Source organism: Rhinopithecus roxellana, chromosome 21, assembly GCF_007565055.1.
Source record: "Rhinopithecus roxellana isolate Shanxi Qingling chromosome 21, ASM756505v1, whole genome shotgun sequence".
Taxonomy (NCBI): Eukaryota; Metazoa; Chordata; class Mammalia; order Primates; family Cercopithecidae; genus Rhinopithecus; species Rhinopithecus roxellana.
In genome coordinates, this window is record NC_044569.1 from 55,749,334 (window position 1) to 55,768,154 (window position 18,821).

Here is an 18,821-nt window from a genome sequence, read left to right on the forward strand (position 1 = left end):
ATGTTAGTTGTTCTTTCCGAAGCATGTAGCTTGCAGAACTTCAGATGAAGAGAGCAGGCATACTGCCTGAAAAAAGTATAAAGAAAGATTGGCCAGGTGGGGTGACTCATGCCTGTAATCCCAGCACTTTGGGAGGTCAAGGTGGGCAGATCACCTGAGGTCAGGAGTTCAAGACCAGCCTGGCCAACATGGCAAAACCCCATCTCTACTAAAAATGTAAAATTAGCCAGGCGTGTTGGCGCATGCCTGTAATCCCAGCTACTTGGGACGCTGAGGCATGAGAATCGCTTGAACCCTGGAGGCGGAGGTTGCAGTGAGCCAAGACCGTGCCACTGCACTCCAGCCTGAATGACAAAAGTGAAACTTCATCTCATTAAAAAAAAAAAAAAAAAAAAAAAAAAAAAAAAGTGTAATTAAAGGAAGGGAAGGCATTTTTCCCCATGAGTAACTCATGCACATATTAAAGGCAGTGTGGTCTTAAAATGAGGTCTGGTCATGTGTTCAATCCACTCCTAGTAGGAGAAGACTATCTTAGCATCTTTAAAGAGATAAATTGCTTAATTCTCTTTCCCCAGGTAAATTCTGTTAACACTGAGAATGACTTTCTCATATATGTAGTATCCTTCTCTGTTAAAATATGGATTTGCCAAATTTCTTTTTTACAAAGCTTTAATTTAAATAGATCTTAACATGGAAGTCCAATATAATATACCAATAAAAGTTATGTTATTCTGAATAAAGAGGGATTAAGAGCCTGGAACTCCCACCTCAGTGCCTCTCACTCACCTCACAATCCCCAAGGCCCTTCTGTGAAATTCAGGGCTTCTTAGGGTACAGTTTGAAAACCACTGTCTTGTGGATTTCTTTCTTTTTTTTTTTTTTTTTTTTTGAGACAGAGTCTTGCTCTGTCACCCAGGCTGGAGTGCAGTGGCATGATCTCGGCTCACTGCAAGCTCCGCCTCCCGGATTCACGCCATTCTCCTGTCTCAGCCTCCTGAGTAGCTGGAACTACAGGCACCTCCCGCTATGCCTGGCTAATTTTTTTATATTTTTTTATTTTTAGTAGAAATGGGGTTTCACCGTGTTAGCCAGGATGGTCTTAATCTCCTGACCTCATGATCTGCCCGCCTCGGCCCCCCAAAGTGAATTTCTTATTCATCATTCATTTCAGAATGTTAGACACATCATGGACAACCTGATAGAGCTCCCAACAGCATACATACCCAAGGTAGCCAGAGGTTCATAAGATATTATGATGTAGTGAAAAAGAACCTGAGTTAGCCAAGCCAGGCTCAAATACATTCTATCACCTACTAATCCTGAATGAACCCCAGAGGCTACTTTAGTCTCTTGAACCACTTTTGACTGAAATGATTAATAAATGCTGATATTAACGTCCATGTCACCAGTTTCTACCAAATTTACCCTATGTAAACTTCTCACCCATAACCACAGAAGATGCCCTACATAAAATCCAGTTTTCTTTAATCTAAAAAAAATTCTATGTCACGTTTTAAAAGGGTGGAACAAACTTCTGTAGGTTCATTGAGTTCAAATAAGTTTCTTTCGGTTTATTAAGTTCAACATAAAACAAGACTCATCATCTTAGTGAGTCTAGATCAGGGCATTCAGAGGTCTCGTCTTTCATGTGGTCTCTAGTTATTGCTCCAATCTGAAAGGTGGAGGATAAAAGACATTTCCACCCAGAAGTTGAAATAGCTATGACTTGGACAGCAAGCAAATGTACACCCCACTGTAAGAGCATGGGTTGTATGTGCCAAGATTACACATGGAGTCTTTAAAAATATATATAAAAGCTCTTTTGGCTCCATATCTGGAGGATTTTGTTAAAGATCTCACCTGTAAATATTAGAACCCCATCATTTAAAGAAGCAATAAAAGAAAAATATAAGCAATCAAGACCAGGCTTGCTTGGAGTTATGTACAAAGTTATTATTAGTCATCCTTGTTGCTCTTTAGGAAGGGAGCCTAAAATTAAGACTGTAGGTGTCAGTGATTTCAGGTTTAACCTTTAAAATTTCATGAGGCTGAGAGCATTTAGCAAAAGGACACAGTTCAGCTAGGATGGCAATTTTGAGTATATAACTTGCTTCTTAGGCTGGTAGGAAACGAGCCCCTCCACTGCCACCCCCACCCCAATGCCTTGGCCATTAGAACTAATGCCTTTTGAATTGGAAGATTGTTTACTATTAGTTAGGGTGTGGATTTGACTTCAGCCTCACTGGAATGGGGAACTCATGTAGCAATCTGAGTGGCCATCTGTCCAAATTCCTATTTGTAAGCCAATAACAGATCCATAGTACAAGACTGTCTCATTGTCCTCCCCTGTGACCTTCTGGTTATTAGTAGAAATTCTTCCACAAAGTGTAAACAAGCTCTTAGAGGTGTGTATTTTGAAGGGACAGAGGAGATAGTGTCCTTCCATCTTTTCTCCAGCCTTGAGGTGACAGGGATGCTTTAGGGTGCTGGCAGGGCCAAAGGGAAAATGGCATTCATTTCATAGGTGGTAAAATGAGACCTGCATAGTAAATGATCCCATGACAGATCCCATATTGAGTTGCTGCAGAACCAGGGCTATGACTCAAGTCTTTTTTTTTTCCCTCCGAGTCCAGTGCTCTTTTGTATGACAGTGTTTCACTTATCCTTGGAAAGAGTGGCAACCTATTGGTTCCATTTTACCTACCTTATTTTCCAGTTTCCAGATTTCCTTCTGTGATCCCAATGGATTTGTGGTCTCCTTCATGGTTGGTCATTTCAGAACGTTTTGCTTGGTAGAAGCCCTTCTTAGACCCCTTTCCTGTTCTCTGTCTTGACCCCCAACATATCTGACAATTCTTCCTGCCTGTTTCAGAGTCCCCAGTACCCACTATGGCTGGATATTAGAAACTTTCTTTAGATTGCATACATACAGTTAGATTTTTTGTTTCTGATTTTTCACTGGGTAAGTCACTTTTTCTTTCTGTGCCTTGGTTGCCTTTTACAATGGAGAGTGTGGGGCTAGTTCATCTCAAGCAGCCCCCAGCACACATATGATTAGATGTTTGCCTCAGCTTGCTGGAACAATTTTCCTTACCCGTAGGCTGTTCTGAACTTTTTTTATGGGTTGAAGGGTTGGGGTGGGCCTGAGTTCAACTTCCATTCTAGAGCCAAAGTAAGAAGTGAGTAACACTTTACAAAATAAAGAGAGAGAAAAAAAGGTTCATTTCCTACATTGGAAATAGAAATGAGGGCAGATTGAAAAGAGTAGAGGTGAAGGAGAAGGCTTACTAAATGAAAGGATGGTACATTTGAGGGTAAATTTGAAAATGGGTCGTTTGCTGTCCTCAAGGCCAGCTTCACTCTATTTCTTTACCTACCTACCTAGCTACCTATTCATCAATCCATCCGTCCATTCATGTGCCAGCATCCTTTGCTTTGGCCCATAAGAAAGGAGATATCTGGGAAGAGCAAATGACTTGGAGTATCCCCAGGGCCACCAGTCTTCAGCTTGTCCAGCTGCATAAGATCCTTCTGGCCAGATGTTCAGCATGACCCACACCCTGCCTTTTGTGTCAGTGTCCCCCTTCCCGATGCAAGCATCTGCATTCAGCCAGAGCAATTGGTGCAGATATGTGAGGACCCACTCTATTCAGATGGAGTATGCATTTTTGATAAAGGGCCAGCAGAGGGGACATGACGTTTGTTGCTGGGGCAGGAGGACAGAGGGGAAAAAATGGAGTCACCTCCTCCCCTCCTGTGTGAAAGTTTAGAAGCTATAGACATTTGTAGGGAGGAGGGCAGCTGTTTAAAGGGACAGCTTTAGACTTGCAGAGGTCACAAGGGAATGTTGGATGCAGGTGTACCATGGGTAATTTTGGGTGGGAGATACAAAGAGAGAATCCCATTCAGAGAACAGAGTTTGAAAAAGACCAGGGAGCAGAATGTCGCTGCTTAGGAAGCTGAAGGGATTTCCACTCTCGCCTCCTTAGGGCCCCACAGCATCCTTCATCTCCCTTCAATTCTCCTTGTTCTCCACCCCTCCCCTCAAGCTCAGAGAGATAGAGAGAGAAAATAAGAAAGCAACATGAATTTATGCCAAGAAAGAAACTGCAGCTTCTCAAAAATGGAAGGCAGGGTCATCCTCCTAATATTTTGAATGTGGACTGTTCCAGAGAGCAGCAAGACGTGTCAGGAATGAGATTGTTCTGAGCAGGGCCCCAGGAACACTGCCGGGCTCCACCAGGGAGATGAAAGAATTTTCTCCTTCCTTTGCCTTTTAAATGTAATTCTGTCTGCCCTCTCCACCCCGCGCACCCTGTCGACCCTCTAGCTGGGAGTGGTGCAGACGTTTAGCCATTCTGGGAAAAGACAGGATCCTTTTCATTAACTTCAGCCTGATTGGAGTCCCTAGGGCCATGGCAGATTTCATTTTCCTCCCTCTCTGCCTCCCTGTCTTGGATCCCCCCTAACCCCCAACACAGCAAGGCTACCATGAGCAGTGAACTGTTTCCCAATGGGATGGAGTGGAAATAGGGTTCAAGCAGGGGAGGCAGTAGAGAAGGGTCTGGGACGTGCGCTTTTCAAGGCAGTGACTTTGAGGAGGGACATGTATACTTCCTCCCCATGCTTCAATTTCCCCTGGATTTCTGAGCAAATCTATCCCAGCTTTAGGGTAGAAATCAGCAGCCGGTTATGTCTGGTTGTCAATGATGGACTGGACAGGTATAATCTCTAGTGGAGGTTTCTGCAGAGGTGCTCGGGTTAGCAGACTCGACCAGTCCCATTGTTAACTAGCAGTGTGATCTTGAAAATGTCACTTATCAGCTTCTTCTGCAAAATAAGGACTTAGTCTGGAGTTTTAAGGTATGTTTTAGTACCAAACATTGGTTTTCAACTGAAGTCGCATACAAGAACCAGGGAAATGCAGAGCCACTCTGAGTGAAGGTAGAGAGACAGGCACGGTGTGGGCCCTTTGTCTACACATTTTCTCACCCCAGTTTCCCAGCAGAGGTGGCTCCTGAGCCCACTGGGGACACACTGATTTTCTCCTCTTCTCCAGGGGCCTCCAACTGCCTCCCCCAGGCCCTGACACTAAGAATGGAACTCTTTTGCAATATCCTGATGTAGGTGGTCTGTGATCTTTTCCTTTATTTCTAATCCACACTTGAGCACCAAATATTAGTGCCTGACTGTTCAGCTGTTTCTCCATCCCTTGGTGTGGAATTTTTAGACTTACGGGAAGTAATCTGCTTTGAAAAGGGGAGTGCTCAAGATGCAGGGCCTATGTTTGACCCAACAGTCCATGCATTTGGTTAGAGCGTGGTTAGAACTCAGAAAGACCAAGAAGGCAGAAGGCCAGAAAAGCCAGAAAAGCAAGGGGTCATGGCGTAATAGTGAGGAAAGACACACTGTTGTACACACCGTTTTCAGGACTCATTGCGAGGAGATGTCACAAACCTTGCCTTTGGTTGTTTCCCAGATCAGATAACACCTTCAATGCATGCTAGTTTGTGAGTTAAACATTCCAAATCTCCCAAGTAAAGGAATCCAGATAGAAGTTACTTGAGTTCCATCCCTGACATTATATCCCTGCATCCTCCCACACATCATCAGATGTGCTAACACATCTGAACTGGGATGGGTCCATTTAACATTTTACTGTTTCAACCAGAGCAACGGGTGAGACCCTGATCTCTCCCTGGTGATGGATTTATTCACCATTCAGCTTCTTTCCCTTTTATACTGTTCTTCCTTAAATTTAACCTCGAATTTCTACACTGAAGCAGCACCCAATATTCTTCTAGTAAAACCTGTAGCGGCTGGAGAAGAGCTTGTCCCCAGTGCCTGAGTTGATTAACTCATTCAATTATTTGAGTGCCTGCTTCACACAGCAAATGTGCTAGGCACTAAGTGCTGTTTCCTTTTGTTGGCTTGGAAGATATCTTTAGCCTGCCTCTCACACTTCTGTTCTCTAGGCTCAGCAATTTAGGTATTCTGGTCCTCACCTCTGGACTGACAATATTTCCACTTTCCTTTTAAGTCATTCGACAATCAGGTTATTTAGTGACTAATTGTATGTCCAGACTCTTCTTAACACGTTGAGGTATGCAAAATTTACATAAGATAGAAGCCATAGTCTTTTTAGACAGGGTCTTGTTGGGCATGTTCTTGTTAGGTGAAAAATAGACGAGTAAAAATACATACAACAGCACAAAACAAAACTAGGAAGATCTCTGCCTTCTGCACGCCCAGGGTCTGAAGAATTTGAGCTCTGAATCTAATATGCTAACATATGTTGCTGGGCGTGTTCCTGCACAGGTCACTCTCATGCCCGTACCTCATCCCAGCCTTTTATTTTCCCTCCTTTCCAGCTCTATCCCAATGTTGTGCCCAGCTCAAGCTAAAGGTAAAGATTTACTGATAAACTCAGATGAGTAAATGGTCATTATCAATTAAATACAAGCATTTCTGCAAGGAAGAGTTAGTTAAGGGTTGTTCGTGGGGATGCATGTTTTATGTTACTTTCTGTGGCTCATTTGACTAATATTCTGGCACTCAGCTTTTTTCCTGTGCCACATCTCAACAAATGGTCTCCGGTGTGCTATAATTCAGAGGCATTTTATTATAGGAGAAAAAGCATGAGCTTTGGGAAAATACAGTTGGGGATTTAAATCCCAAATACATGTACTGGCTGTGAAACCTAGAAAATGTTACTTAGCTTCCATAAGTCTCAATTTTCCCATCAGAAAAGAGGAGATACCTTCTGTCTCATGGAGCAGTTGTGAATATTAAAAATGAGAAATTACATAAAGCAGCACCTAGAATGCCAGCCACCCAGGTGATCCTCAATGTATCCTAATTCCCTACCTTTCTCCTTGAGGTGGGCTATGGCTGGCACTTAACAGATGCAAATAGAGGTGTGTTAGGATTGGCCATTTCCTTTTTCACATCTTTGCTCTTGCACCTGCTCCCACCTGAAGTGCCTTGCCCTACCACCTTTCCAGTGAATTCAAGGCCAAATGCAAGCTCCATCTTATTTCAACAAGCCCACCCTGACTGCTCTTGCTTCATTTCCCTAGTTTGATGCTCACACTCGACTACACTCTGCTCCCACTGATGTACACATGTCTGCATGTCTGATTCTTCCACCAAACTATAGGTTCCTTGAAGGCAGGGACTAAGTGTATCATTACATTTCATCCTTAATTCCTAGCAAGTGGCCTAATGGGTTGTGGCTTGGCTGTTTCATTACAATCAGAGGCGTCAAACCAGCTCTCCACCAGGATGGTGCTGCCTGCCACCAAGACACCTTCCACAAGGGAAATCTAGCCTGCAGGATGGGGAATGTGGGGGTGGGGAACAGCAAAGTGTTCACCTTCTCCACCTCTCTTCTGCTGGATCCTAGCTTCAACATCACTTAAGCACCATTTTTGGCAGTCATTTAAGGAAGCTAAAAAATCCAGTTGAGCTTTTCTGAAGGCTGGAGGCCCTGGGGCTCAGCATGACTTCTCTTTCTTGACCCAAACAAAACATTGTTACAGCAAACATGAAGTCTTTCCTATTTTTCACAAATGCTCTCCAGGCCTAACAAAGCTAGCAGTCACCCTCCTTGAATCAAAATAAGCATCTGCCCTTTTTCTCTTTATCTTACACTTTCCCAGCATGTATTATAAGAATGCGATTATTTTACTAATCATATATTTTTATTTAAGTTTTTTTGTGCAAAACCCTGGAAAGGATGCAAAAATATTTAAAACCTTAACTTTAGTCTTTAATATTGATTAAACACAGAGGTGCAGAAAGTCTACATAACTGACTCTTATTCTTTTATGTTGTGTATGATTGAAGCATAAATGATAAAAACCTAAATAGTGTATAAAATCATAGGCAGCATATGACAAAGGGAAACTGAGTCACATGTAGCTGTGAAGAGGAGAGGGTCATTTTTACTGAGCTCATTTTTTTTTTTTTTTAAAGAAAGAAAAAACGGTCGGGCACAGTGGCTCACGCCTATAATCCCAACACTTTGGGAAGCCAAGGCAGGCATATCACCTGAGGTCGAGAGTTCGAGAACAACCTGACCAACATGGAGAAAACCCTGTCTCTACTAAAAATACAAAAATTAGCTGAGCATGGTTGCGGGCACCTGTAATCCCAGCTACTTGGGAGGCTGAGGCAGGAGAATCACTTGAACCTGGGAGGCAGAGGTTGCGGTGAGCTGAGATCATGCCACTGCACTCCAGCCTGGGCAATAAGAGTGAAACTCCATCTAAGAAAGAGAGAGAGGGAGAGAGGGAGGGAGGGAGGGAAGAAAGGAAGGAAGAAAGGAAGGAAGGAAGGAAAGGAAGGAAGGAAGGAAGGAAGGAAGGAAGGAAGGAAGGAAGGAAGGAAGGAAGGAAGGAAGGAAGGAAGGAAGGAAGGAAGGAAGGAAGGAAGGAAGGAAGGAAAGAAGGAAAAACTCTCTTAGAGGAGATGGACCTTTGTTTCTGAAGCAGTAAGTCTTGTATCACAGACCACTTTGATAGCAGGAAGAAAGCCAGGGCCCCTCTCTCTAAGGAAATATATACATCTATAGATTCACACATACTTACAATTTCAGGGAGCCATGGACCTGATGAACTCCATCCATAGCCCATGGTTCCTAATTTAAGAGCCTCTACAGAACAGATAGCACACAGAAATAATTTAGAGAGAGCAGCAAGAGAGAGGTGATGAAGTCAGAGATGGAGCACAAAGTGGCAAGGCCATTGAGCCTAGATTCCCAGTCCAGAAATCTCACATTTGTCTTCTGCAATCCCACTTCTGTAGCTCTCATCCAGGCTATGGTAAGTCCATTAGTTGTCATGGGGATACTGTATGCAAACTGAAAAGTGTCACTGAGAAAATTTCTTTGTTTTTTTCCAGCTCCTGACAGCCAGTGACCTTGCAGCCAGTGACCTCAAAGGATTTCAGCCACAGGTAAGTTCCACTGATGCTCTTATGAAGTTTGGAAAAGTGAAATGCTCCACAGTTTGGTGGTCAACAAGCACCCTTGGGGCCAGGACAGAAATCCCAACCTTGGATTTCTAGCTTCTTTCCCTCGAAATGCTAACTGTGAGAATGACCTGGTAGCTTTCTCTCCTCCTCCAGCTCCTCTCATTCCAGCATGGACAAAACCACCTCTTTGGCTCTTTCATTCCTAATATTGTATAGTGGAAAAATATATAGAGATCAAGATGCTCGGAATGTTAAGTGTTGGGGATTCAGCTTAGGAAAGGGTTAAACCAAAGGCGGCAGAGGGTGGGATGGGGTTGGGGTTCTCCCCTGTATTTCTCTTTTTGGACAGGACACTCACATTTCTGTAATCTTTGCGGCAAATGCCTCACAGTCAAGGCCTGACAGCCAAGTTAATCTCAGACTCCTGCAGAGGCAGACAGTTGAGGTTGGCTGATCTTGGTCAGGAAATGGGCCGCTGTTATCTCTGGCCAGAATGGTGTTTGGAGGTTACTATGGGCAAACTGTGTGAGGGTGTAGGCAAGGGTTTTCTGGAGACTTTTTTGCAGGGGTGAAGATGGACATCATCCTCCCTGTCTCTGGAAAAGAAGCCTACACACAAACATATAAATACCAAGACACATACAAATCTCAGCTATACAAAAGCCCTTGTTTGCTCACATAGAGCCCAGTATAGGTAGAACGTATATATAAAGAAAGATAAATCCAAAGGTGATCATTAGGGGACTCGGCCCTTGCCCTGTCCCCCTTGCAAAATGAAACTTTCTGTCACCCTTCAGCTCAGTGCCTGCCTCAAGGTCTCAGTGCTGTACCTTTGTGAGAAAATACATTATAGCTAATGGCAGTGAACTTCCAGGGGTCAGCAAATACTTTTCTAATTGCAGGAGTTTCATGTATTCGGGAACGTTTTCTTCTTTAAAGGTGTTTCACATCCAGGAGCCCACTGTACCCTCCCTACCCTTCTCCCAGGTGAGCCACATCCTGTGTGTACCCGCTCACTGCTGAGGAACCTGAGGACCCAGTCCTGATGCGCAGTGGCCCCAGATCACACAGAGAGCTAGGAACAGGTGACAGTGGGAAGCCAGAGGAAGAGAATTAACAGAATCAAGGGCTTCATTGGTGGGAATCAAAGATGGATTCACATACCAGTGTGGGGTGTTGTCATGCCATATTGTTGATCTTCCTGTCTGGAAAGTAGTGAGTTTTTAGACAGACGTGGTCAGTAAGCCTTTTTTGTCAACCATTGAAAACTGTTAATTAATTACTTATTCACATGTTTACGCAAACTTCCAGTTTGGCTAAGGGAATGTGAAACAAAAACAAAAGAAAATCCACATTTACCACCTACCCCACTCACCTCTGCACCTACGCTCATACATGGTGGCAATGCCAGCTAATTATTTTGTTTTAATCTGAAAATTTATAACATTAAAGAAAATTGTGTGGTGCCGTTTTACTGCTTGAAAAGGACACCCGGTAGAGACTGAGTTTATTGGAGTTGTGTGTGTGTGCGTGGTTTTGGCATGGTTTCCTTCTGAGCTGAACACGTTCTGTCCATGTTTGTTGACCTACACTTTTAGATATTAGATTTAAACTAATAGAGCAAACTTTCCAGTGAAGGAGAATTTAGATATATTTAAGGTTCGTGCATAACATTTGAGAGCATGATCCTAGAAAGGCAGCTCCCAGGCTCCCCCACAGCCAGCCCCACAGCTTCCAGTGCAGATGGCTCGCTCCTCTGGTTCTGTTCAGCCCTTCCATGTTATTCCATTTGTGTATCATCCCCCTGAGGCTAGAAGCATAAATACATATTTTTCACTCCTCAGGATGCCTGTTCTTGAGGCCAGGAAGTCCTGGGAAACTTGTGGCCAGGGTGTAATGCCCAGATCAAAGTTAATTCTCTAGTGAAAGGTTCAGATGTGTCTCTGGTCAACACCACCCTTTTGGGTGCTTTTTAAAACAGAAACAGAAAGCTGTCCACAGACTTTGCACTGCCCCCTCCAGCCCCACTGCACGAAACTGCTGGCTTCTGTTGTTATTTTTCCCCTTCTCTCTTTGGGTTTTAGATGAAACTGAGTCCCACACAATTATTCATGGGTGTGTTCCCCTCCAGGACCCATCATTGACTGGCAGGAGGGGACTCCCTGAGGACCCCTCCCAGGGATAACTATCTGTCCTCTCAGCTTTTGCATGGTGCCCACTTACCACTTGAATGTAGAGGTTTTCTGTTTGTTTTTCTTGATGCTTATTCCTGCTTTAGACTCTTAAGGAAGATAGTTACAAAATCTTCGATGATTTTGAATGTGTGTAGAGTCGAGTCTGTATTGAGCTGGCTTTTCTGTTCATTTGTCTCTGTCTTCTCTCTGCATCCAGATAGAGAAGAGGAAGGTACGGAAGTGAGTATCTGCCTTTCTGCTCATGGTTATTGCTTACTAAAAATGCCATGCTCATTCCTGGAAATAAACACATAACTTTTCAAGATGAGCCTGAAAGCCCATTTTTCTAAGATATTATGTTTTAGTGGGGGGTGGTCTCCCCAGAGGCTGGTGAGCCCGGCCTCTGGGCCACAGGGTAGAGCTTCTCCTAGAGTCAGGCCTGGTGCTGGTAGGCGGGTACTATTCTCAGCAAGGTTTAAAGGCACAGATGGAAAAGCTTCTCAAATTCACACCTAACCCACCCTGACTCTTCTACCTCTAAACACATCTCCTTTTACTTTCTAACATCCTGTTCTTGCCTTTTGAAGCAACAGACACACTTGAGTACCCTCCTTTCTAAGCCTTTGGGTTCTTGGAAATGAGAACCCTCACTTCCTTTTGTCGGACCAGTCCCCTCCATTCCTAAGAGGAGTAAGAGCTGACATTTAATTCTCTTGAGTAAAAGCCCAATAACTATATGCTTTCCTCTGCATTTTTCTTTCATTCTTTTTTTCCTCTAATACAAAAGTTGTAAGTGTCTATTGTAGAAATTCGGAATATACAGAAAACCATAAGAAAGAAAATACCCTATTATTTCACCTCAGAAACATACACAATGACGTTTTGGCGTGTAGTCTTCCAATCTTTGTTCTACATAGACACACACATCTATTTTTTTTAAATGGTCATATTTTATATGCTTTTTTGTTACCTTATTTTTTGTTGGTTTGCATGCTTTCCACAACACTGGAAAATCTAGCAGCTAGCCATGCTTGCACTAGTTGTTAGTACCGTCATTCATTTACTAGTCCCCTCTTGCTGGACATCCCATTCCTTTTGCAAGCTGAGATCTCCAGGAGCAATCCAAGGCAAATGCTGGAATCCAGTGCCTTCATCCAGGATACAAAGAGCATCCAAGGCTTCTTGGCATTTATTTATTTATTTACTTTTATTTCTTAGTTTCTACAAGAATGTGCAGGCTGCTTAAACTTTGCAGTAAAGTGCCCGTGGGTGATGCCCACATGCGTGTGCACACGCTTACGAGGTGGGGGATGTGGTAAGGAGATAGCCATAGCATGGGCACGAAATTCAGATGCATGTCCTGCATGCCCAGCCACCGTGTCAGAACAGTGATGTGACAAAGAACGTCCCCCACAGAGGAAAGCACAGACTAAAGGATTTGGTCCTCACCTGCTACATAAACCCTCTGTTGTCTCAGAGAATAGGATACTTCCTTTAGGAAAAATGGAGTATTATTTCAAGTGCAGGGCAAGTGTAGTGGCTGCCTATGAAGGGTGGCTATTTTTAATGAGTTTCTAAAATGTCAATTGCTACTATGGTCAAGGGCATGCTGTGGTGGAAGGTGAGAAGACAGTAAACCAGAACACACAGGAAAACATGTTTTAGTGCAGAGAAAACAGAACTTTCAGTCACTTAGTTGCCATTTCATTCAACAGGCATCCATAGAAGACCTTTCCGTGCGCTCCCAGCTATGCACAGACCCTTCCCCAGATGTTGACAGTTCTGGAATGTTCTGCCACCAGTGTTAGCTTTGTGACCCTAACGAAGTTACCTAATGTCTTTCATCTTGATTTACTTTATTAAGCAAAGGAGTTGTGCAGCTTATTTCACAGAGAGTATGGGCATTGATGAGACAATGCATGTGAAGGTAGCCTTGTATGCCTGAAATGCACAGTGAGGTATTGTTTTCTTCCACTAGAGAAGTGCAGAATAAATTAATTAAAAATTCAGATGTAGAAGAAATTATATGTCTATGGAACAAGCAGGGAAGTCTTCCCGGCAGAGGTCTTGTTGTACCTGCCAGGGTGGGTGAGAAGAAAGTGAGGCGGTGGACTTATTCCAGAGCAGGTGAAGCGTGGATGAAGGCTGAGACCACAATGCGGTGCTTGGGTATATCTGAAGGCTTGCAGTGATTTAATTGCGGAGCCTCAGAGGAGACCATGGTGGGAAATTATATGCAAATTAAAATGGGGCCAAATTTCAGGTCTTAAACGTCTTGAAAATGAAATAATAGTTTTTTTTTAAAAGTCCAAAAAATAAATTGGACTTAAAAATTAACTATTATGTAAGTTTTCAGATTTACACAAAAGTTAGCATAATGTAATAAACCCATGTACCTGTTACCCAGTTTCAATGGTATGCTGCTAACAAAGCCCACATTTGTAGCATTTGGTAAGTTCTGTTGTGTAAATATCTCCATCATGACCAATTTTAAGCTATCAGTGGTTTAGCCACCTGTTGGCAAAGTCTTTGACAGTCAGCTCTGCTCCCCAGCATGCCACTGGAAGAGCTTTCACAATTGTTACCATTTTCCAAACTTGTCTATACTCTCATCTACTTTGGTTTTTAATTTTAATTATTTGGGGCTATACTTTAAAACAAATCCCAGTCATTATGTTATTTCACTGATAAATAATTTAATTAACTTATCTAACAAATAAGGGCTTTTTAAGAACAATCAGAATGCCATTATCACATCTATCAAAATTACTAGTAATTTTTAAATGTTTTCAAATACCCAGTCCATATTCAGACTTTTCTGATCATTTTTAATATATCATGTTTTAGTTGATTTGTCTGAATCAGGAAACAGAATTTGGATTTTTGGAATCTATCCTAAGACAATGGGAGGCACTGAAGATTTGAGGGCAGAGAAGAGTCAGAATCGTGATGGATGAAGGTTCCTCAATGGGTAGAAGGCGTGATGAAGTCAAGAGGGCATCCAGCACTCAGTCTGTGCTGTTGATCCATACGAGGAGTAGTGGGGAATGACGGTGGACTGAGGACCGTGGGGGTATCACAGAGGAGATGAATGCCAAAAAGTTTGGTGGCAGAGTTAGTGGACCAGCAGCTGCTCAGTAGCTGGAGAATTTGGGATGCTGTTAACCAAAATGAGGGCCCACGAGAAGTGCAGTGTTCATTCTTGGAGTAAGAATGATTAAGTGTTCAGAGGAGGAAGGCTCAGTCCTCCTCAAATGAACCTTTACTCCACTTTCCTTAGCCCCACAATTAGTCCTACTCGTAGATCATCAGAGGACACAACCATCTGCAGAACAATCCTGGATTCCATGGGTCCTCACCTAGAAGTTTTAATGCAAAATCCCCAAGTATTCTGTGAGGAGAAGCTACTTTTTAGGAAGGTGTGACTGTGGAGTTTCTGCATAGAGAGAAATCCTGGCTGTGCTTATCTCTCAACAGAAAAGGAAGGCTGAAGCAGGGCAGGGGCTGTGACAGCAGCTTACGGTTCAACGAGGGTCTGTGTATTGGATTGCTACATTTGGGCATTCCTACACTGGGAAATGGGAGGCAAGTGGGGAGTTAGAGTCTCCGACAGCTCTTTTATTTTGTAGAAGGGAATGTCTGAGTTCCCAGGTTGCTTGTTCTTCTAGGGTTGATCATGTTTTTCAGAACAAAACCACCACTATCTGACTCAACTCTAAATGGACATCAGCTGTCTACAGGGTCAGCATCAACACTTGGAAAGAGTAAAATTGGGCAGGGTGCGGTGGCTCTTGACTGTAATACCAACACTTTGGGAGGCCGAGGCGGGGGGATCATGAGGTAAAGAGATCGAGACCATCCTAGCTAGCATGGTGAAACTTCGTCTCTACTAAAAATATAAAAACTAGCTGGGCCTGGTGGTGCACGCCTGTAGTCCCAGCTACTCGGGAGGCTGAGGCAAAAGAATAGCTTGAACCCAAGAGGCAGAGGTTGCAGTGAGCCAAGAACGTGCCACTGTACTCCAGCCTGATGACAGAGCAAGACTCCGTCTCAAAAGAAAAAAGAAAGAAAAAAAGGAGTAAAATTGAAGCTCTGGATTTTCCAGGGCACTGAGCCTCATTAGACTCTCAACTGGAGTTTGTGGTAATGCATGTTCACCCTGCTTTTGGCTCAATACACATATGCCAAGGACTTACTGAGCATACATAGATGCCAGGAGATGTTCTTTGAACTTTACATGTATTTTGTCATTTAATCCTCACAACACTTTGTGAAATCAATAAGAACATTATCCCCATTTTACAAGTCAGCACACAGGCACAGAGAAGTTAAGGTCACCAAGCCTGTATGTGCCAGAAGTGAGATTTGAACTCAGGTAATCTGGCTCCAACATCTGTATTCTTAACCACTTATGCTATGCCATCTTGAATTAGATTTATCTCTACAGTGAACACAGACCAGTGTGACCACTGGTAAGTGCAGGATAAGTGGCCGCACCTTCATTTTCAAAGATTGTGTTGAGTTTCCTTGATCTTTGACAAGGTCCATGAAAAAGCAATTTCTTCATCTGAGTAATAGAGGGAATTGCTGCATAGCATTTTGAATCCTTCCACCTTGGCAAATACTTTCTTATTGTTCTTGTCCCTGTCCTTCCCCAAACTCTCAAAGGGAGAATCACAGTGGTGTTTGTCCCTCCCACAGAGGAGGAAACTGATATGAGACAGAGGTAGGCTGGGCCAGCAGTGAGGATACAGGTTGCTTGTTTTGGCTTCACCACATAATATTTACTTTGCTGTTTAGGAAAGAGTCATCCCAAAGCAAAGCAGTGTATAAGGAAATACTGCAGCTGCTGCTTCCTTACACCCTCCCACATCCCCACACCCCTATTTTAAAATGGAATGAGACACTAGAGACCACGAAAAGCTGCCATCCCCAGCCTTGGCTGCAGACAGGAGTTACCAGGGCAGTTTGAAAAATACGGGAATCCAGTCCTAACCCCTGGTGTGGATTGAATTGGTCTGGGTGGGGTCTGGATGTTGGTATTTTCAGAAGCTCTCCAAAATCTAAGTCAGCCTCCTCATTTTCTAGATTAAAGACTCCAGTAAGGAGGAAGTCTGGAAGAGAAGAGGAGGCCAAGGCGTCACATTCAAAAAGCAATTCCTGTCCCAGGAACGTGCCGTGTGCTTCTCATGCCCGCAGAACCCATTCCCCACAAAACCCGGTTCTCTCTCTTACTCTTCCCTTTTCACAGTGAACCTGCACTCTGGGCACAAGAAGTATAACTTAGCATGGATTCTGTAAAGCCCACACCTGTGGTCATTCCCTGTTCTTTCCATTCAACAACTGAGACTTGCCCAGGATAGTAAACAAGTGAGTGACAGCATTTGGGGTTATGGTTTTCTCTGCCTGCTTAGCTAGACATTCTCTCTGGGTCTAAAAGATAATCCAAAAAGATCCAGCTTCACAATGCTGCCCTGAAGAGATAATGCATTAGGCGGCCCCGATGCAGCGTTCATTGTCTTCTGGGGCAGGCTTGATCCCAAGAGTTTGCCTGCTCAGATGATCGCTTAGTAAACACATGCCTTATACTCTCTAGGCCTTTTTTCTAGCTTGCCTTGTGTCACCTGTGCCATGGATCTTTGCTCTCTGACCCCATGCTATGCAGACTATGGGCTCCAAGCCACTGCTGGCCTGTCGAGTGTGTGTTGCTGGTCCACCATGGGATACATTTAGAAACTTTTATAGCAATTTGACATTTTTGTGATATCCAAGCATGTGATTGTTTTCCTACTGATTTGTCTTTATAGTATTTTACCAAAGTTTCCATACAAAAAATATGGATTAAGGACAAAACATCTGGTCCGTCATCAAAGATTGTTTGACAAGCTCTGTTCTAGTTAACCCACACTGAGCTTTCCTAGTATTAATAAAAGAGTAGGATTTGGACTCCTCGTTTGTCTTTTTCTTCTTCTACAAGCCTATTTGTGAATATTTGTAATAGGAATAATGTTCACCCTCCAAAAAAAATGTGGTTCCGCTCGTAACAGTATCTGTCTTGCTATTTTTAGGATAACTGCACACAACGTGTATCTTTTCTCATAATTCCTAAGGAAATCCATTTCATTATTTTTCTTACCAAATGTGTGACAATAACAGGACATTTTTAACAAAAATATTTGCCCACATGCATACATGCACCTCACATTGAAGCCCAAACGGACACTTTTACTCTTCTTACATGAAATCAACAGTTTCCTCCCACAAGTATACATTTTTGCACTGCTTGCCTTGATAGTGTTTTTAGTTGATTTTTTTTTTTTTTAACAGTATTGGCATTTGGTCCTGGAGAAAGAAGTTCTCCAGGTGTTTTCCAGAAAGTCTGGCATTTCCGTGGAATATTCTGAAGTCTTAATAAGTTCTCTTGGGATACTAAATCTCTAGACCTCAGTGAATATTTTGTTTTTTAATTCCAAGACGTTCTGACCATCTGAGGGCTGTGTGCAGGTGGGCCTGACTTAAAACAAACCTAATGTGCAGAAGGTCACGTGTGAGAAAACTGAGAGTCGACAGGTGGGTATTGGCGGGGAGGTGGTTATTCTTATGCAGAAAATTGTTTCCACTTGATCAAGGAAATCAGTATAAGTCATCCCTGCTAGTATATTCAAATATGATGTCATATTTCAAAATCTGATTTAAACTCAATTTTTTTAGAACAGAAATATAAACAAAGTGAGGCCAACTGGTTGAATTAACTTTGAATGATGCCCTTAGCAACAAGGGAGTAGGAGTAGATGATGTCTGTGATCCCTTGAGACCCCAAAGATTTACTTATTCTGTGAATCCTTCCACTGTCTTTACATCTTCAGTTTTTCATCCTGTTTTCTTTTCTTTTTTTCTCTTCAATCCTTTTGGTAAAGTGGCCTAAAGATGAGCTTCTTAAAACTTCTCCTGTAATTCTGCTCACTTGAGACCTGGGGTTATTGATGTTTTGTACTGTATCTCTAATGTCTGTGTTTATTACTAGATTTAGTTACAGCATCATATTTTCCTGTGTCTAAAATGTTAGTATGATACATGACTGTGCTCTATACATTTTTAGGTCTAGGAATGACTCCTGCATAGTAAATGCGAATTCACAAACCACCTTTAGGGCTTGAGAGATTTCTTTTTCTTAATCCCTTTATCAGGATAGTTCCAAATCTCCCTCTTGAGGATGGAATAGGCCCATCTCCACAATAAATAAGCAAGCTCACTTTTTTAGTTCCTTCCAACCCAACTACCTGGTTCCCACTCTAACCTTTTTGTCCTTCCATCTATCTACCCACCCCGTTTCCTACCATGTTGTACCAGACAAAAGACATCCATTGAGAGGTATCAAGAGACCTCCACAAGAGAGGGGCCCTCGTAGTGGAACAGCTTGCAGCTCTCACGTGGCTTCTTCCAGACATCCGCTTGCTTGTGTTGCGAGGCTGGGTTAAGACTGCAGACAGCCTCCACTTCATTTTTTGGATATTTCCCTGATAGTGGCCATCCTCTTCCACTGCCCTCCAGCTCTGCCATGATTTCCTTTGTACGTCTCTCACCTTCCTAAAAATATGCACCAGAGTTACTGGCAGAACTCATATTTCTAATGGGTGACCCAAGCCAACGATGCATGGAGGGGAAAACTTT

The 18,821-nt window shown here is 43.1% G+C and overlaps 1 protein-coding gene across 1 annotated transcript in view; it reads left to right on the forward strand.

The window, feature by feature from the left end:
• Positions 1–18,821, forward strand: part of SETBP1 (SET binding protein 1) — a 362,514-nt gene that overhangs the window by 162,610 nt on the left and 181,083 nt on the right. Inside the window, 1 exon segment of the mRNA XM_030926012.1 lies at positions 8,905–8,958. Coding sequence (XP_030781872.1) covers positions 8,905–8,958 — 54 coding nt within the window.